This window comes from Panthera onca, chromosome C2, assembly GCF_046562875.1.
Source record: "Panthera onca isolate mPanOnc1 chromosome C2, mPanOnc1 haplotype 2, whole genome shotgun sequence".
Lineage (NCBI taxonomy): Eukaryota > Metazoa > Chordata > Mammalia > Carnivora > Felidae > Panthera > Panthera onca.
In genome coordinates, this window is record NC_138347.1 from 132,624,177 (window position 1) to 132,651,422 (window position 27,246).

Sequence of the window (27,246 nt, forward strand, 5' to 3'; positions counted from 1 at the left end):
TTCCCTTGTATCCCTCCCCAATTATTGATTTCTAGCATTATTGATTAGACTTGTCCTTTCCAGTGTTTCTTATGAACAGAACCATGCAATATGTACTCTGGCGTCTTGCTGCTTTGAATCATCATGATTGAATTTCGACTTTCATCCATATTGCCACGTGAGAAAGACATTAATCAAATAACCACCTAATTAAGCCATTAATTACAACAGCATTGAGTTGAACAAAGGATAAGTACAAGTTAAGATAAATCACCTTGTTGACAATTCAACCAATATCACACACGGTGGGGGGTGCTATATAGGGTGATGATTGAGTTGGTAGAAAATAAATGTTATTAAAGGGTATCTTAAGGAATCCTATGTCCTATTTTACGTCCCTAATTTTTAAGAAATCGGTCCAGATGACTCTGGAAACTGTTCTTCCACGGCCCTTTACGCTTCCCCCACCTTTACACATTGTAGAGAAAACGGCTCCCTAAGGCGCATGCGCCGCTCCTGCCTAGCGCTGCCAGCAACAGCCGCTGTAGGCATTGTCACACCCCCGCAAACCAAGGGGAGGTGTGCCACCCGGACTCCACTCTGCTTTCGCCTGCCCAATCCCCGGAGCCTTGGCGATCACGTGCGCGCTGCCGCCGCGCAGGCCAGGCCCCGCCTATCACCCACGTACTCCCGCGAGCCCGGCCTCGGCCTCCCCATCTCCCGAGAAACTCCCAAGGGTCAGGCTGCGCCTGCGCAGTGGAACCGGTGGGCGGAACGGGGGAAATGCGGTGGCCGAGAAGTGGGGCGGCCGTACAGGCTGGGAGCCGGCGCGGCGTTGAGGCGGCTCGGTGTGGCCGCGGACCCGGGCTGGGAAGACCCGCTCTCCTCCCTCAGTCACTGAAAATAAACTTTGTTGCTCTTTTGGCGACGTTCTCGAGTCCGCCTCCCGGCCTGTGCGGAGGTCGGCCAGGAGCCTTCGTTCGTCAGTTTTCCCTCCCTCCCTCCGCCGGTGCCGGGCCTTGGCGCCATGGACGCCACGGCGCTGGAGCGGGACGCCGTGCAGTTCGCCCGGCTGGCGGTGCAGCGCGACCACGAAGGTCGCTACTCCGAGGCTGTGTTTTACTACAAGGTAGAGCGGGGGGATAGCTGCACTGTTTATGAAGCTAGGGGGCGGGTCCAGGTGCCGCGGCGGCCAGGCCCACTGAGCTTTGCTTTTCCCTCTTCCTGCTCTGTTGCCCTCCTTTGCAGGGGAGAGGCCACCCGGGCTCCTGCCACCGTGGGCGGGTTTGGTCGCGGCTTGGGAGCCACCACTTCTCTGGTTACAGTCTTGGATGGCCAGTGTCCACCGTTGAGCTACGTATGGCAGCAGTAGTTAGGCATGGGTTGTTAAGTAGCCAGCTAATTCTCGCTGTCATTTGGCTCTGATTTATGGCTAAGTGGGAAGTGGTCTCTGATAAACACTGAAATAATGCATGTTCGTTGAAGAAAATAAAGTTTTAAAGAAGAATAACACGTCTCTTACCGGAGCATTTATCTTTGTGCTTGTTTGTCTACGCGTATGCACTACACACGTTTAAAAAAAAGGGAGTATAGTTGACGTGGAACGTTACATGAGTTTCACGTGAACAACACAGTGATTCAGCTTCTCTGTACAAGACAAACTTGGATTGTACTGTTTATAGTATTTTAGCCTGTTCTTTGTATTTGAGCTTTAAAAAAGTCATTAAAGTTGCTTGTTTAATCTTATTAACGACAGATGCGTAGTATTCCATTGTGTGGATGTGCCATAATTTATTTACAGACTAATGGACATTTAGGTTCATTCTGATTTTTCAGCATCGTAAGTATTGGTGCGACTAATCTCCTTATAACTAACGCTTTACACATTTCTTGGCAGTTTATTCCTAAATTACCGGGGGCGGAATAATTAAAGAATATGACCTTCTACAGCCCACTCTCTGCTCTCCGGTCCTGAGGATTTGCAAATACACTCCTCCAGCTCTTAGCCATGGCCTCTGCTTCCTAGTGGAGGTAGCTGTATCCTCGTGATACAGTCATCTTTTTTTTTTTTTTTTTTTAAAGAAACAATGTCGGACTTTGATCATACCAGTAGTAGCAATTTTTTTTTTTTATATATAAACGTGTTTGCTATCAGTAATGTGTGGTTTGCTTTTCTCAGATTATTATTTTATTGCCTTCATTTAATAATCCATAGTTAGAGACTTTTGGTGTGTTTCAGAATCATTCCTTTTGGACTTTTTTTTTTTGAACAATTTTGCGAAGGTGGTATGTGTTTAAAATTCAATGTGTTTTACTTTTGTGAAATAACTGACAGATATTCATAGGTTAAAATAGTGCCATATGAAACAGCTTTGTCTAAAGCAAAAGAAAATACTACATCAGTGCCTCTTATTTTGCTGTAAGATTGCATGCATGAAGAATTTTTTATCCTTGAGAAAGTCAGAAAAGTGGTTGTGCTTCTAGGAACTGTTTATGTAAACTTTACCAGATATTTAGCATTTTCTGTCTTCATACTGTTGTGTGAGGGATTCCTTAATTGTCATTTTCAAATATAGATTAAATGAATAAAAACTGATACCAGCAAGTTTTTAGTTGGCTTTATTTCTTTTAAGGCAGATAGTTATTTGAAAATCAGTATTTACATGCAAGATAATTGGAGGTATGAAATATATATTTATACATATATAACATCAGTTTGAGATAAACTATGTTGTATTTAGATAATAATAGTACATAAAATATTTAATGTTTACATGTAAAATTTTCTTTCTCCTATGAAATGTTTGAGTCACAGAATCTGAGGAAATCATCTTCCTTACCCCCCCACAGCCTTTCAATAAATTTTCATATGGATCAAAACCATACTCTTCTTACTGATTTTGTTAAGTTCAGTGAAACAACCCCTGCTCCACTAACTGTATTCAGAAAGTTTTGTTCAGTAGATAGCTGGCTTCTTTGGATCCAGACAATTTGGCAACAACCTCTGCAAAGTGCACATGCTTAGGTTATTGCTAGGAAGGTGTTGCGTGGAGAAATCTCTTTATGGTCCTTCTCGCCATAGCATTTGTAACCTGTTATCCTAAAATGATAATGGGGAGAACTAGCCGCAGCATAACTGGCTATGGGAGTATTAAAAGAACTGGAAGATGAATGCAGATTTTCTTAATTAAAATACATTGATTCCGTACAACTGAAATCTGCTTTAAAATAGATTTAAAAGGGCACCTAGGGCACCTAGGTGGCTCAGTCGAGAGTCCGACTCTTGATTTGGGGTCAGGTCATGATCTCAGTGTTCCTGAGTTCCAGCTCTGCATAGTGCTGCTCGGATTCTTTCTCTCAATCTGTCCCTCCAGCTGGCATGATCTCTCTCTCTGTCTCAAAATAAAGTTTAAAAAAAATGTGTCACCCTTTGGCAGTATTTTACATGGAAAAAAAGATTTTCCACTGTGAGATATTTAACCTTTATAATTCCCCCGCCTTTTTTTTTTTAATCTCAACATTCAACAAGGGGCTCAAACTTAGAACCTTGAGATCAGGAGTCACATACTCTACTGACTGAGCCAGCAAGGCACCCTAAGCTTTATAATTTCTTACAATCTTTTTTTGACACTTAATATTTTTAGTTATCATTAACCTATTATTAGTATGAACCAGTAATAACCAGTATTATTATTATTATATACTTATTCTAATGCTTTTCAGGCCTAATTCATATTTTCAAGGTATATAATTTTAAGTCTGACCTATTGCATAAAAAAGGAAAGCAGAAAACATAGAAGTACAGCTATCCTGAGAAAATGTTTATAATCTCATATTTGAGTTCATAAATTTTTAACAGTATGAAAAAATTGAGAACTGAAGAAAAGGTATCGGGGGGTTATATAAAACCCACTTACTACTGTCTTAAAGACCTTATTTTGTCATTTATAGAAAGCAGTAGTGAGTTAGAAAGTGGTAGAGAAAATTCAAATTGTAATTCATTTATTAGATTCCTTTGATTTTTTATTTTTTTTATTTTTATTTTTTTTAGGAAGCTGCACAAGCCTTAATTTATGCTGAGATGGCAGGATCAAGCCTAGAACATATTCAAGAAAAAATAAATGAGTATCTGGAAAGAGTTCAGGCTTTGCATTCAGCAGGTTAGTAAAGGACTACTAAATGTCATTTTTTTCCTTCTCTCATCACATCCTTTCCCCCTGTTTCTCTCTTTTTTAAATTTTTATTATTTAAGTATAGTTGACATATGTAGTGTTTTATTAGCCCCCTATGTTTCTCTTTCCTTTTCATTTTCATCATTGCGTCTTGATCTTCACTCTTGCTGCTCATTTCTTTTTTGGTAGTCATGTCTTTATAAGTCATAATATGGAAATAAGTGATAGATCTGTGAATAGGAAACTTAGGGATAATATAGTCCAGTCTCCTCTAATTTCTCAGGAGTACAGAGGTACTGAATTACCTATATTTAAATTGTATCAGTGGCAGAGTCAGGATTAGGACCCTGTTAAAGTCTACTTTTTAAATATCTGTCACATGCCCTCTCCTGATACTAAGATTAAATGACTTCAGTTGACCCTTGAACAAACAGGGGTTTGAACTGTGTAGGTCCACTTACACACAGACTTTTTTTATGGTACTGTGAATATATTTTCTTCCTTATGATTTTCTTAATAACATCTTCTTTTGTCTAGCTTACTTTATTGTAAGAATATTGTATATAACACATATTTAAAATATGTGTTTATCAACTTGTAAGGCTTCCAGTGAGCAGTAGGCTATTAGTAGTTAAGTTTTGGGGGAGTCAAAAGTTACATGTGGATTTCTGTCAGTGCCCCTAACCTCTTCATTGTTCAGGGGTTATGTCTCCAGTGTTGACTTCAGCAGCGTGTTCATAATCTCTTCTATATCAGTATCCTCAACCTCAAGACCTTAACTAAACTTTTTTTTTAAGCCATATCTTGGAAACCAACATGTAAGTTGATACCTGGAACAACTTGTATTTACTTTTATAGTAAACAGCATGGCAAATGCTGTGACACAAGCACACAGGCTTACTGATCACAGTTTTGTTAGAGGTATGTGGCTGCTGTCAAAATCTGCTGTTGACATGGTAGAAAAGGAAGTGATAACCTACTGATATTTAGCCTTAAAAATGGATTCATCTCACTAAGAGCTCTTCTTACCCCTTTTCTTCTGTGACCCTATAATAAAACCACAAGCAGCTTAGAGGAGTCTTTATTCAGCATTCCGTGTTGGACTTTGTGCTGTTTTCCATCACTTGTTCTCAGTAGATCAGAGCAGTTATTAGCACATGGTTAGGAAAAAGTAGATCCCATCATTGGATTTCTTGTTAGGATAATCCTCTTAAGGATGAGGTAGTTTAGTTTAAGACAGTGCCCAGAAATTGCATGTATTGAAAAGTCAACTGCCTGTGTATTAGGGCCTCAATTAATACAAAGTTCTGCTGATTCATGTATCCAAAATAACATGAAATTCAAAGTAACTCTGTCTTCCCAGCCAAATGAGTTTATAAATAAGATATTTTTAAATGTGATATTCAGGCATGGATTGTGACAACTCTAATCTCTTGAGAAGTAAAGGTTTGCCAGTGAAACAGAAGTAAAGTTCAAAAGGATTTTTAAATAGCATACCTTAATAGTTTCGCTAGCTTTTTGACCCTCTTTGTTCAACAAATGAAGTATAATTTGTAGAGAATCCAATGGATTAATTATTATTTTAAGCAAAAGAATCCCTTTTCAGGTGAACATTTCAGACAATGTGTAAAACAAATTTTGCTGACAGGGGACTCTTGAGGGATAAGTTGATTTCTGGGTGGGGAAGGGTAACACAGTTTGAAATTCACCAGTATAGTATAAAGAGCTCAAGATTTAGAATTAAAAGATCTAAATTGTAGCTTGTAGCTGCAAAACCTTAGGCTAGATCAGTCCATCTCAACTGGGAACAGTTTTGTACCTCAGAAGATTTTGGGCAGTGTCTGGAGAGATTTTTGGGGTTTTAGAATAGGGAGAGGTGGGAAGTATACTATGGCAACTAGTTGGGTAAAGGCCAGAGATCTTACTAAAGATCCTCCGATGCAGAGGACAGTCTACAGCAAAGAATTATCCAGGTGAAAATGTCAGTCATGTGTGACTGAGAAACTTTGGGCTAGATATTTTAACATTTTTGAACTTTGGTGTCTTCATTTTGTAAATGGGATGAGTATATGCTTCAGAGAGGTGTTAAAGTCCTAAAAAGTTGCCACCATACCTTTAAGAGAGAAAATGTGAAGCTTTTTTTTTTTTTTTAAATAACAGCTTTATTGAGCTGTAATTCACTTACCATAAGATTCACCTTTTTAGAGTATACAATTCAGTGGTTTTTTAGTATATTTCCAGAGTTGTGGAGCCATCACTGCTAACTGTAGAACATTTTTGTTGCCCCAAAAGAAACCTCTTATCCATTAGCAGTCACCCCCTCTCCATTCCTCCCACCCACTGTCCTCTAGCAGCCACTACACTAACCTATTTTGTATCTCCCTGGAGTTGCCTATTCTGGACATTTCCTGTAAATAGAATCATCCAGTATGTGGCCTTTTGTGTCTGACTTCTTTCCTTTAGCATTAATGTTTTCAGGGTTTATCCATGTTGTAGTATGTGTCAACACTTCATTCCTTTTTATGGCTGAATAATAAAGCCATTGTGTCAATATACCATATGTTGTTTATCGATTCGTCAGTTGATGGACATTGTCTTGCTTCTACCTTTTGGCTGCTGTGAAAAATACTGTTTGGAACGTACGTGTGTGTGTTTTTGTGTGGACATAGGTTGTTAGTTCTCTTTGATATATACCCAGGAGTGAAGTTGCTGGGTCATGTGGTAGTTTTATGTCTAACTTTTTGAGGAACTGCTGAACTGTTTTCCGAAGTAGCAACACCATTTATTTCCACCAGCAATGTATGAGGCTTCCATTTCCTTCACATTCTTACCAACATTTATTATTTTCTGTCTTTCTTAATTTTAGCCACCCAAGTGGGTATAAATGTGGCATCTTGGGTTTTGATATGCATTTCCCTGCTGACTAATGTTGAGCATCTTCTCATGGGCCAGTTGGCCATTTGAATGTCTTTGGAGAAAGGGTTGTACAGATCTTTTGCCTATTATGTAAATCAGGGCTTTCCAGAGAAACGGAAGCAATAGGATATAAAGATATTTAGTATAAGGAATTGAATCATAACAGAGCCTCATTATGGAGGCTAAGAAATCCCATCATGTGCAGTCTGCAAGCAAGAAAGACCTAAGAAAGCCAGTGGTATAGTTTTGTCCGAGTCAAAAAGCCTGAGAGGCAGGGGAGTTGATTGTGTAAGTCCCAGTCCCTGGGGCAGGAAAAGACTTTAAAAAAAAAAAAAAAGAGAGAGAGAGAGAGAGAGAGACAGAGAGAAAGCCATCATTTGGAGAGGGTAAATTCTCCCTTCCTCTTCCTTTTTATTCTTTTCAGCTCCTCAGGGGATTAGTTGATGCCCACCCACAATGGGGAAGACAGTCTCCTTTTACTACCAATTCAAAGGTTAATTTCATTTAGAATCACTCTCTTAGATGTACCTAGAAACCAAGTCTAGACAAGTATCTAGGCACCCAGTAGAGTTGATACAAATTGATAAGATTAATCATCACACTCATTTTTAAAATTGGAGTTGTCTTTTTATTATTTAGTTGTAAGAGATTTTTTACATTCTTGAAATAAGTCCCTTATAAACCTTTATATTAAAAACAAACAAATACTTATTTCAAAGAGCAGTAAAAATATATGATTATTTAACCTGGACTCAGATGAATAGGAAACAACAGGAACTTTATCATCAGGGCCTAAGATACTGTGCCACACAATTATTGTCTGTACTGCAAAACATTGTTTTAATTTCCTTAAATAAAATAGAGTTTCTTTAGAATCAACATTTTCCAAATTTTTTTGTTTTGTCTTTGGGGCAGGGCAGGGGTATGTGAGGAGTACTCCAGGTGTTTTATTTTTTAAAGGAAGAAAGTGCTGGCAAGGATAAATTCAGGGGAAATTTTTTTTTTTTTTGTAAATAATACATTTTTGATATTTTTGGTCTCTGGCATGTATTGTGTGATGAATTACAAAAGTAGGGATTTTTTTCTTTTTAGGCCTTAAAATTCAGATTGAAAGGGGAGAAATTAGTCAGTTTTTAGGGATCATTATTTGACCTTGTTTTTAAAATGAAAAATTACAAAGTTTTGATAAAAAATGTCTTAAATGTATTAAAGTGGTGTGTTTCCTGGATATATATAAATACACATAAATGTAATATTTCATCTATATGGCCCTTTTCCTATCCTAGTTCAGTCAAAGAGTGCAGATCCTTTGAAATCAAAACATCAGTTGGACTTAGAGCGTGCTCATTTCCTTGTTACACAAGCTTTTGACGAAGATGAAAAAGGCAATGTGGAAGATGCCATAGAATTGTATACCGAAGCTGTAGATCTCTGTCTGAAAACCGTATGTATAGCTACTAGTTAAATTTGGTGGGATTAAGCGAAGAGATTTCTTCTGTTACTGGTGAATTTTATTTAACCATTCCTTTAAGAAAAAAATTACTGTATCGTTAAGAAATATAATTAAGTCACTCCTCATTAAAAGATGATGAAGAGTAGATAATTAATGATGGATTTTTAACATTTTGTTAAAAAATGGAGCTTTAAGATTGAATCGTTAGGCAATGTTGTTGTTGTTTTTAATTTTAGGTGTTATTTTTTAACCTGTTTAAACCCATGTACCTAAAATTATTACAGGAAGAATTCACCAGCACAAATCCATGAATTTAGAATAAACCTCCCCCCATTTTTTTTTTTAATTTCATACATTAAAAAATAAGTGGTTTGGGAGAGCTTTGTTGTGTTGCAATGTAAAATCTATATGCTGAGGGGCTTTTACTGCTTCCTGTGGACCCTGTTTGGGACAGTTAGCTTTAAGGGACATCTAGGGCATGAGAGAGAGCAGTGTAGTGTATTTGATAGGCAGATGAGGTGGAATGATAGAGAGTGGTGTTCTCAGTATTGTCAGAGGACTGGCTTTTTGTCCAGGGAAACCATCTTGCCTGATTCTGTAGGAACCTGAGACTGGGGGTGAGTGTTGGTCTCCTGAGGCTCCTGCTGCTCAGCTTTCCATGACACCATGTTTGTACAGTTGTGGCTCATTTACCACATGACGTGGTCTTAAAGTTTACCTCAGTGACAAGTTTTCAGTGCTGTTTTAAATGACACCTTTAAGGATGAAAACAAATGGTCATCTTGGTTTATTCTCTCATTATTTGAAGAAATATATTGCGTTGTAAATTATCTGCTTAGAAATATGGATCAAGCAAAGAAAAAAATTATGCTTCAGAATGTCTGTCTCTCTTTCTCTTAAGTCTTATGAAACTGCTGATAAAACTCTGCAAAATAAACTGAAACAGTTGGCTCGACAGGCACTAGATAGGTGAGTTTTGGTCACTCAAGTTCTTATCCATGGATGGCAGTGTACTGTGTTACTTAAATTTGACAGATGTCTCTAAATGTGTTGTAGAGTTCATAGTGACAAACATCCATCTTTAACCTGAGGTCTAGAGCAAGTCGACCTTCTTCCTCTGGGTGAATTTATTTCTTTTTATTCCCTGCTTTCAACTCAAGAAATAACAAATCAGTCAAGACACTTTTTATTTAGTGTTTGCTATGTGTAAAACAAAATGATTATGATATTGATATGATTATGATATTGAAGTGGAAGACTTCCTTCTGTTGTGTCGTATCAGATTTCCAGAGAGCCTTCCAGAACTACTATTAAAGTTAGAGAAATTGACATTGAGCTGGCCTGCATCCATATACATACCCCCAAATTATCTAGTATCTGTAGCTCTTTCAACTCTTTGCTCAGATGTCAACTTTCCAACAAGGCTTTGCCCTAACCATTTCATTTAAGATGGAATCTCCTCCAGTACTTTCATCTTGCTTACTCTAACTTTTTCCCACAGACCTTACCACTTTCTAAAGTATATGACATTTACCAGTTTTATCATGTTTATTATGAATGTCTGTGCCCCTTTGAACGCCAACCCTCCATGTAAACTGTGAGTGCAGAGAATTTTGTCTGTTTTGTTCAATGCCGTAGCCACCTAGCTGAGTGCCAGACATATAGAATGTGCTCAGTGGTATTTGAGAATGAATAGATTTGCGCAAGAGAACCATACCTCTTAAAAAAGAGTGTTAGAGATGAAGGTAAAGGATGGAAATTACATTTATGTATGAATAAAATTACCTCTTTTTGAGGATCTTACTAGGTAGCTATACCACCCCCAGCCCTTCTTTTTTTTTTTATTGAGGTATAAGAGTCATCCTTCTTTTTTGTTGCCATCTAACATTTAGTTTTTCTCTCCAGATTCATGAGGGTATGAGCACTTGACACATAGTTATCTTCTCCATTTTCACTTCACTAGTCAGAATCATAGGTGATGTTTATTACCCATGTGGATAACCCATCCGGTATCCTCTGAGTGCACCCTAAACACAGAGGGGTGGGTCGGTCATTGGCTTCTTTGAGGGTCTGTTCAAAATTATGGGTCCTCTTCCTAAGAAAAATGTACATAAAATTTTTTTCATGTACATTTCATGTAATTTCAGAGTGTTCACAAGATTCCTGAAGCTCCTATGTGGACCTCAAGTTAAGAACTTCTGTTTGAACCTTTGACAAAACAAAGCCACAATTTCCTTGGATATCATGTGACACATTCCATGATCAACTCTTGCCCTGGTCTCATCTCCTCCTGCCTCTCATTTGTACTTTTCACAGGGGCGTCATCCATTCTTTTGAAGTTATCTTTAACTTGTTATGCTATTTCATACTCCTGCACATCTGCACGTGCTCTTCTCTCTACTTAGAATGCTCCCTCACTCCCCAGGTGGACTTCTGTGGCTCACACATCCAGTTCAGAAAAACCTCCCCTGACTCACCCTCATTTCTTGGTCATTAAGTTAATGTCTTCTGCTGTGCGTTCACTCGCATGTAATACTTCTAGCATCTGTCACTTTTGATGCAGTTGTCTGTCTTTCCCCACAAAATTCTGAACACCTTAAGAGAAGAGATTGCATTTTATACATTCTTATATCCCCCTTACTTTGCATAGTATCTGACATGCAATAAGTGCTCAATTAATGTTCTCAGTAATGTTATCAGTTAATGTTTATCAGTAGCGAAATACTGAATCTTACTTTGGGAAGTAGCTTAAGTAGTGAACTGTTGACTGGTATGTATGAATCTTACTAGTTTTACATTAGGAATGCTTGACTGGTTCTTGAAGTAAATTTTATTTTCTGGAAAGCTTAAAAACTAGAACAGTTTTTCTGTACCTTTTTCTATTATAGAGCAGAAGCATTGAGTGAGCCTTTAACAAAACCATTATGTAAAATCAAGTCAACAAATATCAAACCAAAGCCACCTCCAACGAGAGCACATTTTCCACTAGGGACTAGTCCCTTCCTTGAAAGACCTCAGCCCTTTATAAGTCCACAGTCATGTGATGCACAAGGACAGAGATATACAGCAGAAGAAATAGAAGTTCTCAGGTAAATCAGTTTATGATTCATTGTAATGAATAATTTTGTTAACATAATCAACACAGGTAATTTTTATCAGGTTTGCTGAGTTGTATTCACATCTTTGTTATGGTGTGTTGTGCTTTTATTCAGGTATAAATTATATTGCCATATAGCCATAACTTGAAATAGTTAAAATTTGTTCTCATATATTTTAGTGTTAGCATTTCTAATAGGTCTTTCTGAAAATCCTAATGTACTTGAAAATCGAACACTGAGGGGCACCTGGGTGGCTCAGTCGGTTAAGCGGCCGACTTCGGCTCAGGTCATGATCTCGTGGTCCATGAGTTCGAGCCCCGCGTCGGGCTCTGTGCTCCCAGCTCAGAGCCTGGAGCCTGTTTCAGATTCTGTGTCTCCCTCTCTCTGACCCTCCCCTGTTCATGCTCTGTCTCTCTCTGTCTCAAAAATAAATAAACGTTAAAAAAAAAAAAAATTTAAAATCGAACACTGAAAAGGTTAAACAATAAAATAGAGCTATGGTAGACCACTCATACTCTATGCAACTGGTAACCAGAGCCCATTAGGGAAAACAGTTGTCACCATGAAATAGTTTAGACCTGGGTCAGCAAAGGGAATGGTCTTTAAAGGGTTATAAAAAAGAAAACGAAGAAAAAACAGAATATGTGACAGAGACCTCATTGCAAAGCCAAAATGATGTACTGTCTGGTTCTTTACAGAAAACATTTGCCAATCCCTGGTTTAGGAAGCCAACTCAGAGTCTGGAAGCAGCTTCAGGGGATATTAAAAATGCAAAACAACAAAGTTGTGGAAATCCTTGTGATTGTGTTGTGAGCCAGTGTAGATGGGCTAAAGCCAGTGTGGCTTTTCTTCAGTTGGAGGAGATCCAAAGTGCTCATAACTGTGCAAGTCATGTAGTCTCACTTTTAATTTCCTAAAATTGAACTGAAAGGCTTCCTTCATTTGCAACAGCCACCAGAAGGCAGTTTTCTTTTTTTTCTTACTGAAGATTTTCATTCTTCTACTAATGTGACTCATTTAGCCTAGAACAATTGCACATGAACCAATACAACACACAGGACAAGGAAGGGTGGTTTTGGAGTTGAGAGACCGTAAGTAACAGTCCGACACTGAGGCCACTCAGCATCCATATGCTCCTTTCTACACACATTTGAATTTCATGCTACAACAAAACAACTCTACCATTTCTACCTAACAGAATTCAGCTATCCTTTATACAGGTGAAAAGTTCTCATCCTCTCAAAATGAGAATACACAGTCATTGTATCCATTGCTCACTGTATTATTAACCAGTCCTCAAGGTCAGTCACAGTCTCACTGAATATTATTACCTAAAGACTAAATTGTGAAGCTACCCTGAAACTACTTCTAAATAAAATGAGGGAAAGAAACAGAAGAAGAGAATAGTTGTTACATACAAATAAACATATACATAAAATATGCAAAGCTGCTACAAACCACATTTCTTTAATTCGTCAACGACCATAGCTTCCTTCTTGCACTACCCATTGCTCATGCTCATAACCAGAAAATCTGAAGGACATATTTTTCAGAATTGTAAATGCCACGTTTTTTAAGTTCCAAAATAACTAAGTGATCACTTTCTCCCTTTGGGCTTAGGATAGAAGCCTAAGTTTTGTGTCCTGGTGTCAGGGATACTTTTGATACCTTTAGTATAGGCTTATCTTGAGACCATGGTTTAGTTGTGAAAGGTGTTAGTTTTAAAAGGATAACTCTCACTGAATTGAACTGAATCAGTTATTTTTTGGTATTCAACTATTTTGTGAAAATGATATTAAAATAAAGATATCAACAGTATGAGATTGTCACTTTAATTTTATTACAGCACCATACCTTGTCATATAATTTTAAGGTGTTTAAATGAGATTGGTAGTTAAGATAAACTTGAACAATTAGATTTTTTTTCTTGTGCTTTATAGGACAACATCAAAAATAAATGGTATAGAATATGTTCCTTTCATGAGTATTGATCTGAGGGAACGTTTTGCCTATCCAATGCCTTTTTGGTAAGTAAGTACTGTTGTAATTTCTACTTCCAAGATCATTTTAATTTTTCTGTAGTTTTTCCATGCTCTGAAATCCAACTTAATTCACAGCCTTGAAATTATAATTTGTAATAAAAATTTGGAAGAGAGGTACAGCTGTGAGAAAAAGGTAAGGCAACATAGCAAGAGTATCTCTGTTGTCATTTGCCTGGCAATGGGTACGTACGAATCTCCTTTTGCCTACCATTACACTAGCACAGTACCTGGCACAGAGTAAGCCCTCAGTAAATGTTTGTCAAATTGGTGTTTGAATCACAACAACAAAGTCAGTAAAGAAATTGAATGGAAAAGTTACAGAATGACAGTGTCATTGTTTACTGAAATCCAGTTCAAGAAAGGGTTAATTTTGAAAGTGTTGGTTAGCACAGCCTTCCAGCACTGTGGCAGCTTATATTAAGAGCCTTAAAAATGTTATTTGGTTCATGACTCCTGGCTTCTACTAACCCTAAGGAAATAAAGATTTGGCTAAATATGTGTATAATAAGAGCATTCATCAAAACATCTGTGATAGCAAAAAATTATTGAAACAAACTATCCAAAAATATGGAAATGCTTAAATTAATGGCTCATCTATGTTATAGTAAATGTTTATGCTACCAATAAAAAACGCATCTTTGAAAGATGTAGGGAAAACGCTTGCAGTATAGTAAATTAAAAAAGAAAAAATTTGGATGTTGTATGTGTATTTTTCCTTTTTATGTATTTATAGAGATGTAGAAAAAAGATATAAAGGTACACATCCAGTATTTACAGTGGTTATCTTGATGGGAAAATTGGGTGATTTAATTTTTTAAAATTTTTCAAAATTTTTGCAATGAGCTTGTTATACTTACCAGAAAAAAATCAGAGTTGATTATTATATACAGAATATGTAAAAGGCTCTATAAAGAACAAAAGGGCTCTTTCTCATTTTCTAGTGTTTTGTTATTCTTAGATGGGCAAAAGTTAGATATCTCCAAGCCAATGGGTTATCAACCTAATTTTTTGCACTCAACCATGTGATGCTGGTTACTGATTAGAGTCTGACACATTTTTGTATCTGAGAGGTTCTATAGTATTGATCGATGTTAAGGGCACACAAATTCTAGAGCCAGACTATCCAGTTTCATATCCTGTATGATGCTGGGCAAGTTGTTAAATCTGTCTCAAATTTTAAAATAATAGTAGAATCTGCCTCATAGTGTTACTGTAATTAGTCAATAAAATACAAAGCACTTACTGCTGCTTGTTATATTGTTAATATAATAAGGGTTAACTGGTAGAAAAATAATTACTTTGTTAAATGCTAAATTATATTACAAAATTTGGTTGTACATTTCAGACACTTCAAAGTGTTTACAATACACAAGAAAACAAAAAATGTATCCCTTTGAACAATAATTTCACTTCAGGAAACCATTTCTGAAAAGTGTTTATGGATGTAGTAAAAAATTTATATAAAAGATATTCATCAATATTGTAATTGTGAACGTGTGAATCAGTTATTCTAATATATTCTTAAATGGTTATGTCCAAGTAGAGATGTAAACTTGCAGTTCCAGTTTTTGTGTAACAAGTTAAGATAAATCATGTTTTTAGTACTCACGCAACAGAAAGTCTTTAAGACAAATACTATACAACGATGAACAACATGTTTTCAAGAAATTAAATAACATGGGAAAATGCTTATAATTGAGACACTAAAATGTAACACCATGCAAATTCCCTTAATTTAGGCATAACACTGGTCACAGTTGGAATTTTACATGTTTTGTATAAGATTACTTGCTTAATGCCAGGCTTCCACAGTGGATTATAAATTTCATAAGGACAGAGAACATGTCTACTTTAATTAAGTTATGCTCCAGTAATCAGCAGAAAAAGTAACAGTAAATATTTCAAAATTCACAGGTAACAGACTAATGAAGAAGGGCTCCACAATTTGTAAATCTTTGGCTAGAAAGGTTGAGTGATTAAAGTTATAAGAAAACATTGAATTTGATAACTGTGGGGACTTTTGAGAGATCGGATATTAAGGAATCTTGGATTTACTCTGTATTCTCATATGGCAGGTTAATACAAAGTAATTAAACTATGGATTTGAATTAACTTTATATTTTCCCCTAAAATTTTGTGATGGCTGTCTTTAAATTCTTCTTAATCCATTCAGCTCATTTTTCATTAACAATCAGCTACTGTTAACTACTCAGGTACCAAAATGTTACCTAGAACACCAGTGGTTCTATGAGACGATCATCAAAAAGTTTGAGAAGTGTTATATATGATAGTCTAAGAAATTTACATAAACCTTGGTTTATTAAACATTTACAGATGTCCTCTAATGAAAACAAACAATGTAGGAGTTTGTAGATCACACCTGATCACAGAACCTCCTTTTGCCTAGTATCAACACTTTCTGCAAAAAAGCATATTATATTTGCTTCAGTTTGCATATCATAAACTTTGTATTATCCTAGAAATCTTAAGAAACCTGAAGACTGTTACCCTTCTTCTAGAAGAGGTTTAAGGAAAGGTGTTTTTTATTTTGTGCTATACATTAATTTTAGAAAAATTCTACACAGTGTATTCCCAACGCACAGTGAGTTAGAGGGTAATGGATAAGAATGGTGGCTTTGGCACCAGAGACCTGGATTCAAATACCACTTCTGCCACGTTTTAGCTGTATGACCGTGGCAAGTTAATCACTTTAAGCCTTTTACAAAATTACTTGCTTTAATGGAATTGTTTTAAAGGTTAAATGAATAGCATATGTAAAATACTTTAGCATGATGCCTAACACATGGTTATTACTTAGTAATTAGCTACTCTAAACATTAGCCTTGCAGAGAAGAGTTTGTCGAGCCACGGTAAGGATCTGTAGCTTCCTAGGTCCCTTTGATTTGAATCAGTTTGTATTGTAATTAATGGCTCCATTTTATTGAAACTGAATTCCTTGAATATAACAATGCTACATTAAACTTTTAAATTATATTCTTAAAGCAGTATTTTAGGATGGTACAAGCATAGCTATGATCATTATACCTCCCCCCTAAAAAATCTCTAGGAACTTTAATTTTGTTTTTGTGTTATTTTTAAAGATTAATTTTGTTATTAGTAGTAGTATTTAATTTTTATTATTACCTCAGTGATAGATGGGGCAAGCTACCGTTATCACCTAAACAAAAAGCTACATTTTCCAAATGGGTACGACCAGAAGACCTCACCAACAATCCTACAATGATTTATACTGTATCCAGTTTTAGCATAAAGCAGGTAAATATTTTATATAATTTTATATGAAAGCTAAGATTTTGAAGTAATTTAAATGTAGATTTGGGTTTTTTCTTAGTTTTTATTATATACTGAGGTGCATGAGTATAATTGGAAAGATTATTCTGCACACTTTGACTTAGACATACTGGGATAATATAAGTAAGTGTTTTGAGCAGTTACAGATTTTTATATAGACCCTGTTTATCAATATGTTCTTACAGATGAGAAAGTTGAAGATCTGAACATCACCTTTGATAAGAGAATATATATTTTTTAAAAAGGGAGATATTAGGCTCATTAAAAACACTTCAGTGGTAGAACAACAATATGGCTTTATTGCAAGCTTTATTAATAAAAGTTTTGCATTGACGTACAGATATCTTCCAATTGGTATAAAAACAATGGTCCTAAAATATTATGATTCAAGAATCTTTTCATGTGCATGTTCACTTTAATTGGTAATATGATAATAAACCATTTTTTAAAATACCTTTAAATTATCATTAAAAATGTGTGGATTTGGTGAAGTATGCTTTTATCCATGTAAGAAATACATCATTCATATGTATTCTAAATTAACTTTATTGAAATACCTTAGTTTTTCTAGGATTCGTTTGAAGAAAATTTGTGTGAGTTGGCAGCATAGCATTTCTATTTATTATTTTAGTATTCAAGCAACAGGATACTCCGTATAAAAAGTTGGTGCTTAGGTGCAGTGATTAAATAATGTTGAAATTACATGAATGAACGAATTGATATATTAATAATTCTTATTAACAGACAATAGTATCAGATTGTTCCTTTGTGGCATCACTGGCTATCAGTGCAGCTTATGAAAGACGATTTAATAAGAAGTTGATTACCAGGTAAAATTTTGTATTTGTCCCTTTAGCCCTTTTCATGTAATTGTTTCTGAACTAGAAATTAATAGCTTAGGTCTTATCTGCATAGAAAGTGAAGAAGGCATTTCACTTAGAATATGTTACCTTGTGTGTTAAGCAGATGATTTGTGAATGTGGAAAGGTTCCCTAAAATAGTCTAAGAACATATGCATGTGTGTTAAAATATATATATATATGAAATAAGTATATTTTGAAGTAAATGAAATTGGTAAATTGGTAAAATAAAATTATGTCATATGTATAATTATACTCTATGGTAGCCACTAGCCACATGTGGATATTGAATACTTGAAATGGGCTAGTCTGAATCAAAACGGGTTGTTAAGTGTAAAATGCATCAGATTTTGAAAACTAAGCACAAAAAAATATAAAATTGGAAAATATCTCAAATTTTTATAGTAATAACACATTGAAATCGTATTTTGGATAAGTTCAGTTAAATAAAATATATTAAAATCTCACCTTTTTAACTTAATATCCTACTGAAAAATATAAAATATTTCTGTTGGCTAGAACTGCTTTAGAGTGTCCTGAAATGTTGCCAAAATACTTTTTTTCTCAATTTTTAAAAGTTTTATTAGCTTAAAATCATTCATTGTAAAAATTAAGCGTTATAATTTTTTCATGCAGCTTGTCCTGAGTGATTTTTGTGTAAGTCTTGAGATTACAAAGATGAATTAAATACAGACCTTAGTTTCAAGCTGTTTACCATCTTGGATAAATAGATCATATAAATAATTAATATGTAGTGTAAAAGAAAATTGATACTGATACAAGTATCTTATTGGATAATTTTGTGTAACTTTATCTCTGTCAGAGTTGTAGTTAAGTAGTTCTGGTTAACTGAAATGGTCTTTTCTTGAGCCAGTGGTAGATTATTTTAACTGGCTTAAAATATATCCACTTAATAGAAAATTTATTAGAGTACATAATTAAAAGCTTAGTATTTTTCAGAGTATTGTGAAATTTATTCCCTGTTGTGTGATCTCATAAGATACTTTCTTTGTATTAAATAAGCATGAAATTCTTTTTCTAGGCCTATTATAGAAAAATATTCTCAAGTTTATTTTTATAAAATTGCCAAGACATCTGTCTAAATAAAATATAATATCCTGCTTAGTAGTTTATATTGAATATTAATTTGGTATTTCAATATTTATTTTCCTTACAAAAGCATAATTTATCCTCAGAATAAGGATGGTGAGCCAGAATACAATCCATGTGGAAAATATATGGTAAAACTTCACCTCAATGGTGTCCCAAGAAAGGTGAATAATGTCTCTCCCCATCCCCAACCCCTTCTCTCTCTCCCTCCCTCCCCCACCTTTGAATATTGAGTAGAATCATTAAGAAATGTTAATTTGTATAAACATTTAAAAAGATTTTGAGTCTGGTTTTATGCATATTACTACCGATAACATCATATGTTAATAATTAAAACTAAAAATCAAGAAACCATTTTAAAAATGGTTTTGGGAAATTTATAGAAAGTTTCAGAAAGTAACAATGAGCTAATGACTACCAATGCTTAAACTTTAATCTGATAGTTTTTAATTGATTAAAAAAGAAAAGGAAATCAGACAAAACTAAATCTGTTAGGTCACCAGAGTTTATATGTATAGTCATAACTTCAGATCTAAGAAGTCTTTAGAATTATGTTTTCCTTTATGAAATATATACGCAGTTTTAAATTACACTAGTTTCTTTAGGGACTGTGAACCTTTGTGATGGCCTGGCATTGTTGGGATTCTCTAGCTCTTGTCTACTCTGAAGTCTGTGGATCAACATTAGCATTTCCTGGGAACTTACTAGAATTGCAGAATTTTAGGCCTCACCTTGAACCTACTGAATGAGAATCTGCATTTAAACAGTCCTTTCAGTTTGAGAAGCTGAGTTGTTGTTCAGTGGCTCAGTAATACTCAAATTTTGGTGTGTATAGAAGTAGGTGCAGGGCTTGTTAAAACAGATTTTTGGGCCCCACCCCCAGAGTTTCTGGTTCAGAAGTTGTGAGTGGGGCCATAATTTGCATTTCTAACAAGTTCTCGGGTGACACGGATGCTGCTGAGAACATCCTTTGAGAACTGCTGCTCTAGCTGATTACTTAAAATTATTGAGAATGGTTTTTCTGAACTGTAATCTTTAACTCCTTGTTTAAAGAATCTTTGAAAATGTAGTTGCATGATTCTCATATTAGTGTTAGATCGAAATTCTTCCTATCCTTGTTTCCCAAATCACTTTATAATGTGAACTAGAAACTGTATTTGTGGTGATCTCTTCCCCTATTTAAATATATTTTTTAGCCATAATATTCTACTTTTACAACTGAACATGAGTCTTTTTCTAGGTTTAGGTTAAAGTTACAGATAGTAATAATATTTTTACCTTAATAGTGAAGCCCTTTTGTAATTATTTTAGATATAATGTACATTTCTAGAATCTGTAATAATTTTGATGGTAGATCCATTTAACCAGTTGGCTCAAAGGTATCACCTGATAGGGAGATTAGCCTGTAAAATTGAATAAAGACATATATGTATAACATTTTATAATTGACCAAGTTCTAGAAATCTGAATCTATCATGATCTTTATAATAGTCATATTGTGCCTTTGTTTCATCTGTATGAAAGGTATTTTTTTCCTTGATAGGAAGGAAGGATTTTAAGATATTTTGTACCACCTAAGGAAATTAATGTTCTCTTTCTCCAGGTGATAATTGATGATCAATTACCTGTTGATCATAAGGGAGAATTGCTCTGTTCTTATTCTAACAACAAAAGTGAATTATGGGTTTCTCTCATAGAGAAAGCATATATGAAGGTCATGGGAGGATATGATTTCCCAGGATCCAATTCAGTAAGTAACAGGATGATCCAGACAGACTTATACTATCCAGTATGACTATTTTGAGAGATTATGGAGGATATGTTTGTTTAAAGGAAAATAAAACAATATTAACTCCTGAAAAATGCTGATCCAATTCCCCTATTAAGGAAGTACTTATTTTCTTTTACAAGGATAGAGCGTTATAAAGACTCAGTATTCAGGGAAGCTTAAAATATATGTCTCCTGTTCTGTTGGGATACAAGACCAGTTAGATACAGTGTACCTTTCCAAAGAAGTCTCTTCAGATCAAAGGATGTGTCATATTGTCATCCTTACATATATATATATATATATATATATATATATATATACACACACACACACACACATATATATACATACGTATATATATACGTATACATATATGTACGTATATATATACGTATGTATATATATGTGTGTATATATATATACATATATATATACGTATGTATATATGTATGTGTGTGTGTATATATATATATATATATATATATTTTATAAATTCACATTCAAGGAGTTTCTTGTTTCTTAATTTTTCCCAATCCTAACACTACTTAGCCTATAAAACAAGGTGTGTGCCAGTGTCCTTTAGTTGTATGAGGTAAACTGGGCTTAGATTAGTCATATTAGTATAACTTTGAATTACGGCACTAACCAGCCTGGAGCCTTAAAAACGGTATTTAAGCATTCTTAGCCTCTTTGCTTGTCTAAAATAGGAGGATAACACCCACCTCTCAGAATTGTAAAGACTAAATGAAATAATGTATGCAAATCATCCATTGTTCATAGCTGGTTAGTTTCCCTGCCTGGTACAGGCCTCCTTCACTCTCTGGTTCTTACAATGTTAGGCAGAGAATGTATAGGTGATAGGTAAATGAAATAGGATGTTAAAATTTTTTCTCAGCCTGCATGCTCAATTGTTCTGTCCTTCAAATATTTTCAGTTTAGCTTTCCAATTCAGTGCCTTTTAATTTACCCAGCGTAGCCTAGAAAATGAGAATATATGTAAATCATTAGAAAAGTGACTCTCACAAGTGAGTCACTTTAGTGAGTACTAAATGGTGAATAACAGTCACCATCATTATTAAAGCAGCTTTTTCCTGTTACATGTTTTTGAGTTTTCATCATACTTACCGGTAAAATAATTCTTGCATTCAGGGAAAGCAACAGAGATTATAAGGAATAGATAAACTTGTGCTTAAATCCAAGTAGGAATTTGAGTTAAACAAGAAATTTATTAGTGGTAGAAAACAGCTTGCTACCCTCTGATTTATTCTATCGAAATCATTATATCAAATTAGTGGGATTTAAGAGTCTGGCAACAACATAGACACTCCTGAAAATGTGTTTATGTTACAGAATATTGATCTTCATGCACTGACTGGGTGGATACCAGAAAGGATCGCTATGCATTCAGATAGCCAAACTTTCAGTAAGGATAATTCTTTCAGAATGCTTTATCAAAGGTAAACATACTCATATTCTCTCTCTCTCTCTCTCTCTCCCTCCCCCTCTCCCTCTCCCTCTCTCCCCCTCCCTCCCCCCCCCCTTTTTTTGGTAGTAAAAGAGGCTATTTTAAAACTTTATGCCTTATTTATAGAAGAGATATTGCAGAGGAAACATTATTAATTACTTAGAGAAATTGTGATTTTATTTATTTTGTTTTTGGTTTAAGTAATCTCGACACCCCGCATGGAGCTCGAACTCAACAACCCTGAGATCAAGAGTCGCATGCTCCACCAACTGAGCCAGCTAGGCACCCCGGGAAATTGTGTTTCTCAAATAGAGTTCACTTTATGTACTTGCTACGGCCAGCCCTCAGTTATCCTCACTGATGGTTACAATTAATCCAGATTATAAATAATCCCAAAACATTTGAATCTGGAATATGTCATATGGACAACTTGTTTTGTACTTCCTAAGTACCTACAATTTGAGGGAAGGTGGAAAAAGAGAAGTCTGAGAATATAAAGAGGAAGGTAGCTTAAGCCTTAAAAGAATGATCCACATGTAGGGACTGGAAAATTGTCTATACAATACACATTCATTAGTGAAACTAGAAAACTTCAAAGATCTCACAAAATGTATTTCACATCTTCAACTTTATTTGTAAATCATTTGAAAACTTAGCATTTACTTTCCTTCACTGATAAGTTTCTACCTAATAATTGACTAAAACTGGAGGAGAGTGGGGCAGTATGATAACTTATCTGCTACATTGTAAAATACAAATGTACTTCCTGTTCTTTGAAGGGTGTCGGGAATAGCCCATTTTAGAAAAGATTTCAAATTTGTGGAAATTTTCATGTAAACCTTTAGACTAAAGGAAAGATAGTGTGATCTGCGGTTACAGAAATGTTTTCTTTAATTATTTCTCTGTCGGGGTCATTCCAGATTTCACAAAGGGGACGTCCTCATCACTGCATCAACTGGAATGATGACGGAAGCTGAAGGAGAGAAGTGGGGTCTGGTTCCCACACACGCATATGCTGTTTTGGATATTAGAGAGTTCAAGGTTTTGCTTTACATTTTTTCCTCCTTTCTCTTACTTAATAGTAAGACATTGAAAGGATCCCTGATAGTATAATAGACTTTTGAATACTGACAAGTCAAGGTTTGGATGAAGTTTTAAAAATCATTCTGCCTATGTTCCATTAAATAATTTGACCTCACCATTGGAAATTATGAAATCAAAAGATGGGAAATGTAATGACAAGGACAGATACTGATGACAAACAGACCTGCTGTATGCCTCTTTTTATTCATAAAAGTAAAGGGTTGAGATAAATACACAGCCCTCAAGGTTCCGGGCTATACTCTGGCATTGGGGTCAGTCATAGTGTTAGGCTGTAGAGCATGGTAGATTTCAGTAAGTATTTGTGAAAGGACAGAAAATAAGAGAGTGTCTGTGAATAAGAAACATACCATTGGTTTTGCAAATGTTTCTCTTCCTAGTTGCCTTCACGTATTTCAGACCCTGGCCCTGTGCTCTGTTGTTGGAATGGTTGACTTCATTACTTCTCAGGTTATTGATTAGTTATTTTCAACTGAAAAATAGGTCTGTTCTATGGATTAGAAAATACAAAGATTATTACAGGAGGATTCATTTTCCCTGATGTTATATAGTACCTGAGCTATGCAGTCACTGGAAAGTTTAACTAGCCATGTGTTCCACTTTCCCCTGTTTCAACTTACAGAAGGAAGTAGTTATCAATCAGTAATGACAGTGTTCCACTGTGTATTTATTAGATTGATCTTCTTAGATGACACAGGCAATTATATGCAATTATATGAATTATGAAGGCAATAGGGACCTGCTGCAACATTGTTTTTCAAGTCTTTATAGTCTCAAGGCTTTCTAAATCAGCCACTCTTGTATCCCTAACCATACTGTGTAGAATTATGTATTCCTTTAAAAGCATAACATTTGATGACTTAAAGCAAAAAAATTAAAAATATATGAAATTGAATAAGTTGAGAGCTTTGTGTTTTAGAAATGTGATTTTCCACAAACATCAGTCAAAACATTAGGAATAACAGTTGCTGTTATTTAGTACTATGTGTATGTTATTTTATTGTTAAAACATCCTGATAGGTGATCAATAGTGAGGTAATAGTAAGATAATTAAATTTAGATAATGAAAGTCAATATGGAAGTTTAATCTTGAATTTGAGGAAATTTTCTGGGAAGATTATATCATTTACAAGGCTATTTTTCTGATTGTTCAGAGGAAACTAGACAAATAACATGCTTATGAGAGAAATAGGCATCTGTGGTTTGACCTGAAAACAAAACATTTAAAAATTTGCTGAATGTCAGTAAAGAATTTCAAATAATAGCCTTTTTAAAAAATCAGAAGCATTATTCACATAGTATCAGTTCCACATGGCAGTTATTTCGTAGAGATTAAGGCATTTTAGAGCCTGTGTAGATGGAGTAAACTGTGGCCCCAAGACAGGTTTATTCACTCTGTTCATATGTGTGCTTTATGGTCATATCTTAATTCTGTGCAAATCCCTGATCAAGAGCGGTATTACCCACCTTGAGCAGACATCTCACCTTGTGGAGTTGACCCTACTCTCCTTTTGCTTACATGAACTCTTTGTAGTCAGTGTTGATCTTTATCTAAAGGCTTCTTCATGTGTTAAAATTTTTAGGGGTTTTCTCTAGTATCTTTGATTGGTTATACATTTGGTGAGTTTCCTGGGTTCATCATTTTCATGTTATTTTTGCTGTCTATATTTTGAGATCATTCCTTAGTTCTGACTTGTATTTGAAAATATTTCCAGGGGTGCCTGGGTGGCTCTATCAGTTAAGCGTCCAACTCTTAATCTCGGCTCAGGTCACAATCTCGTGACCTTGAACTTGAGCCCTGCATTGGGCTCTACGCTGACAGCGCGGAGCCTGCTTGAAATTCTCTCTCCCTCTCTCTCTGCCCCTACCCTACTCGTGTTCTCCCTCCTCTCTCTCTCTCTCAAAATAAACTTAAAAAAAAATATTTCCAAAAATATTTCTCTCACTGAGGCATTAATTTCTAGAACCTCTGTTGTGCAGGTAGACCTAATCTTAAACTAAAGCTACTGCCAATCTTCTATCATTTGTGAGTTTCTCCATTAAATAAGATTTTATTAACACTTGTGTGAAAATGTTATCCTTTTTGTCTCTAACCAGCTTGAGTTTTCTAAGATCTTTTCTAAGATCTAAGACTTTAGTCTCAGCAGTCCTTTGGGTCATTTTTTTGGTCTTCCTCCTTAAGGTGGTATTCCATAGTCTACCATGAAGATACATCTCGGTCTCAGGCTGCTGTCTCTAAGTGCAGCAAGTCTCACCAAGGGATTTCTGAATCCATCCACGACGTTGCATTTGCTGCCACGTGGAAATAACTTTGAAAATGGGACGTTTCATCATAAACCAGATCCAGATCCTTTTTTAGTCTAACATTTCTTCCCCTATTCAGGGCCTCTGACTTGTAGGCTCTCTATTCAAACAAAATCTACAGCTGTATCTTAGTGTCCTTGAATGTCAGTGATTGCTCAGACCTGCCCCAGAAAAGCTTAGCAGCAATTTCCTCTCTTTTATATTCCTTTTTAAAGAAGTGTTAGACTTCTGGGGCACTTGTGGCTCTGTTGAACGTCTGACTCTTGATTTCCAGCTTGGGTCATGATCTTATGGTTTACGGGATTGAGCGCTAGGTCCAGCTCTGCACTGGTAGCGCTTGGGTACTGTTTGGGATTCTCGCTCTTCCTCGCTCTGGCCCTCCCCCCACTTGTGCACTCACGCGCTCTCTCTCAAAAACTTAAAGTGATAGAGTTCTGAAATAAGGCACATTTCCTGTTTATGTAGAACTAGGTTTAATGAAAAAATAGTAGTAAATTAGAGTTAAATATCTGTGTGGCAGGGGCAAGAGTGGACAAGTGGTAAAAAAAAAACACTGAGAAAAGGAATTTGAAGATTCCTGAGAGGAATGAGTCTTATGTCTAGAAATCACATCTATCCCAGGCTATGATTTGCCACATTTAAAAATAAGAGATGAATGTGTTTTTCAAAAACGTCCCCCAAACGGTTTATGACTTCATTAGAAAATTAATACGATTTCCTAATTTGACTGCCTGAAATAAGACAAATACTCTTCTGGATTTACAAGCTCTTTGGATTTTCTGAGTCCATGTAATCAGTTCTGTAGACATACCCAGTATTTGTTGAGCACTTACCATAACCTTAACGCTCAGTTTTATAAGCTCAGTGGAGACTTTTGAAAAGGACAATAGTGTTACCATTTCAGGGAGTGTACAATCTCACTGGGGAGTCAAGGCTGGTACATTTGCACAAGTAGGAAGCAAGATACAATGGGAAATTATTTGTTTTAAACTAAAGTAATACGGAGTGTTAGCACTAAAATGTTTAAAGAAAAGGTAGTAATTAATTAAAAGGAGAAGAAAACTGATTGCTAAATATTTTGCATACATTACTTCATTTAATCTTCACAAGAGTGTTCTAGGGAACATTGTAGTTTTTATTTTATGTGTGAATAAACAAATGCTCAGAGAGTAAATGATCCCCACCCAAGGCCCATAAAACTGATAGAGCTGGTGTTCGGTCCCATTTCATTCTGACTCCAAAGTCCATGTTCTTTTCTTCTTCACTGCTTCAGTCTGCACTGACAGAGGGTCAGTGGAGGAAAAAGCTAAGGAGGACCTGACAGGATCTGAAGGGAGGGTGGTCACAAGGGATCAGAAAGGGCCTTCTGGGGAAGGGAGACAGCATGGTAAATCCCTTTCGAGGTAAAACTGAATAAGGATTATTTGTGGGAATTTTGAGAGGAAAGACTAAGTTAGAGCCAAAGATACATGGGGTATGAATACTGGAAAATAAAGTGGGGCCAGAGCAGAGTAGGCTTTGAAAGGATGGGAAAGTCTTGATGCTCTAAGGCAGCACCATGCAAAAGAGCCTCCTACCGTGATGGAAATATTGTGTATCTGGGCTGCGCATTAACCGCTAGCTGCACGTGGTCCTTGAACACTTGGAATGCGGCTTGTGTGAC

The 27,246-nt window shown here is 35.8% G+C and overlaps 1 protein-coding gene across 2 annotated transcripts in view; it reads left to right on the forward strand.

Moving 5' to 3' along the window:
• The first annotated feature begins 737 nt into the window (after positions 1–737).
• The window catches only part of CAPN7 (calpain 7), a 42,112-nt gene continuing 15,603 nt past the window's right edge, over positions 738–27,246 (forward strand). For both annotated transcript variants that reach the window (XM_060638649.2, XM_078432356.1), the window contains exons 1-12: positions 738–1,108; positions 4,031–4,139; positions 8,354–8,511; positions 9,422–9,489; positions 11,409–11,609; positions 13,559–13,645; positions 16,810–16,936; positions 17,717–17,802; positions 19,013–19,106; positions 20,546–20,692; positions 22,064–22,170; positions 23,099–23,219. In XM_060638649.2, coding sequence (XP_060494632.2) covers positions 1,007–1,108; positions 4,031–4,139; positions 8,354–8,511; positions 9,422–9,489; positions 11,409–11,609; positions 13,559–13,645; positions 16,810–16,936; positions 17,717–17,802; positions 19,013–19,106; positions 20,546–20,692; positions 22,064–22,170; positions 23,099–23,219 — 1,407 coding nt within the window. In that variant the 5' untranslated portion in view covers positions 738–1,006. The remainder of the gene's footprint in view (positions 1,109–4,030; positions 4,140–8,353; positions 8,512–9,421; positions 9,490–11,408; positions 11,610–13,558; positions 13,646–16,809; positions 16,937–17,716; positions 17,803–19,012; positions 19,107–20,545; positions 20,693–22,063; positions 22,171–23,098; positions 23,220–27,246) is intronic.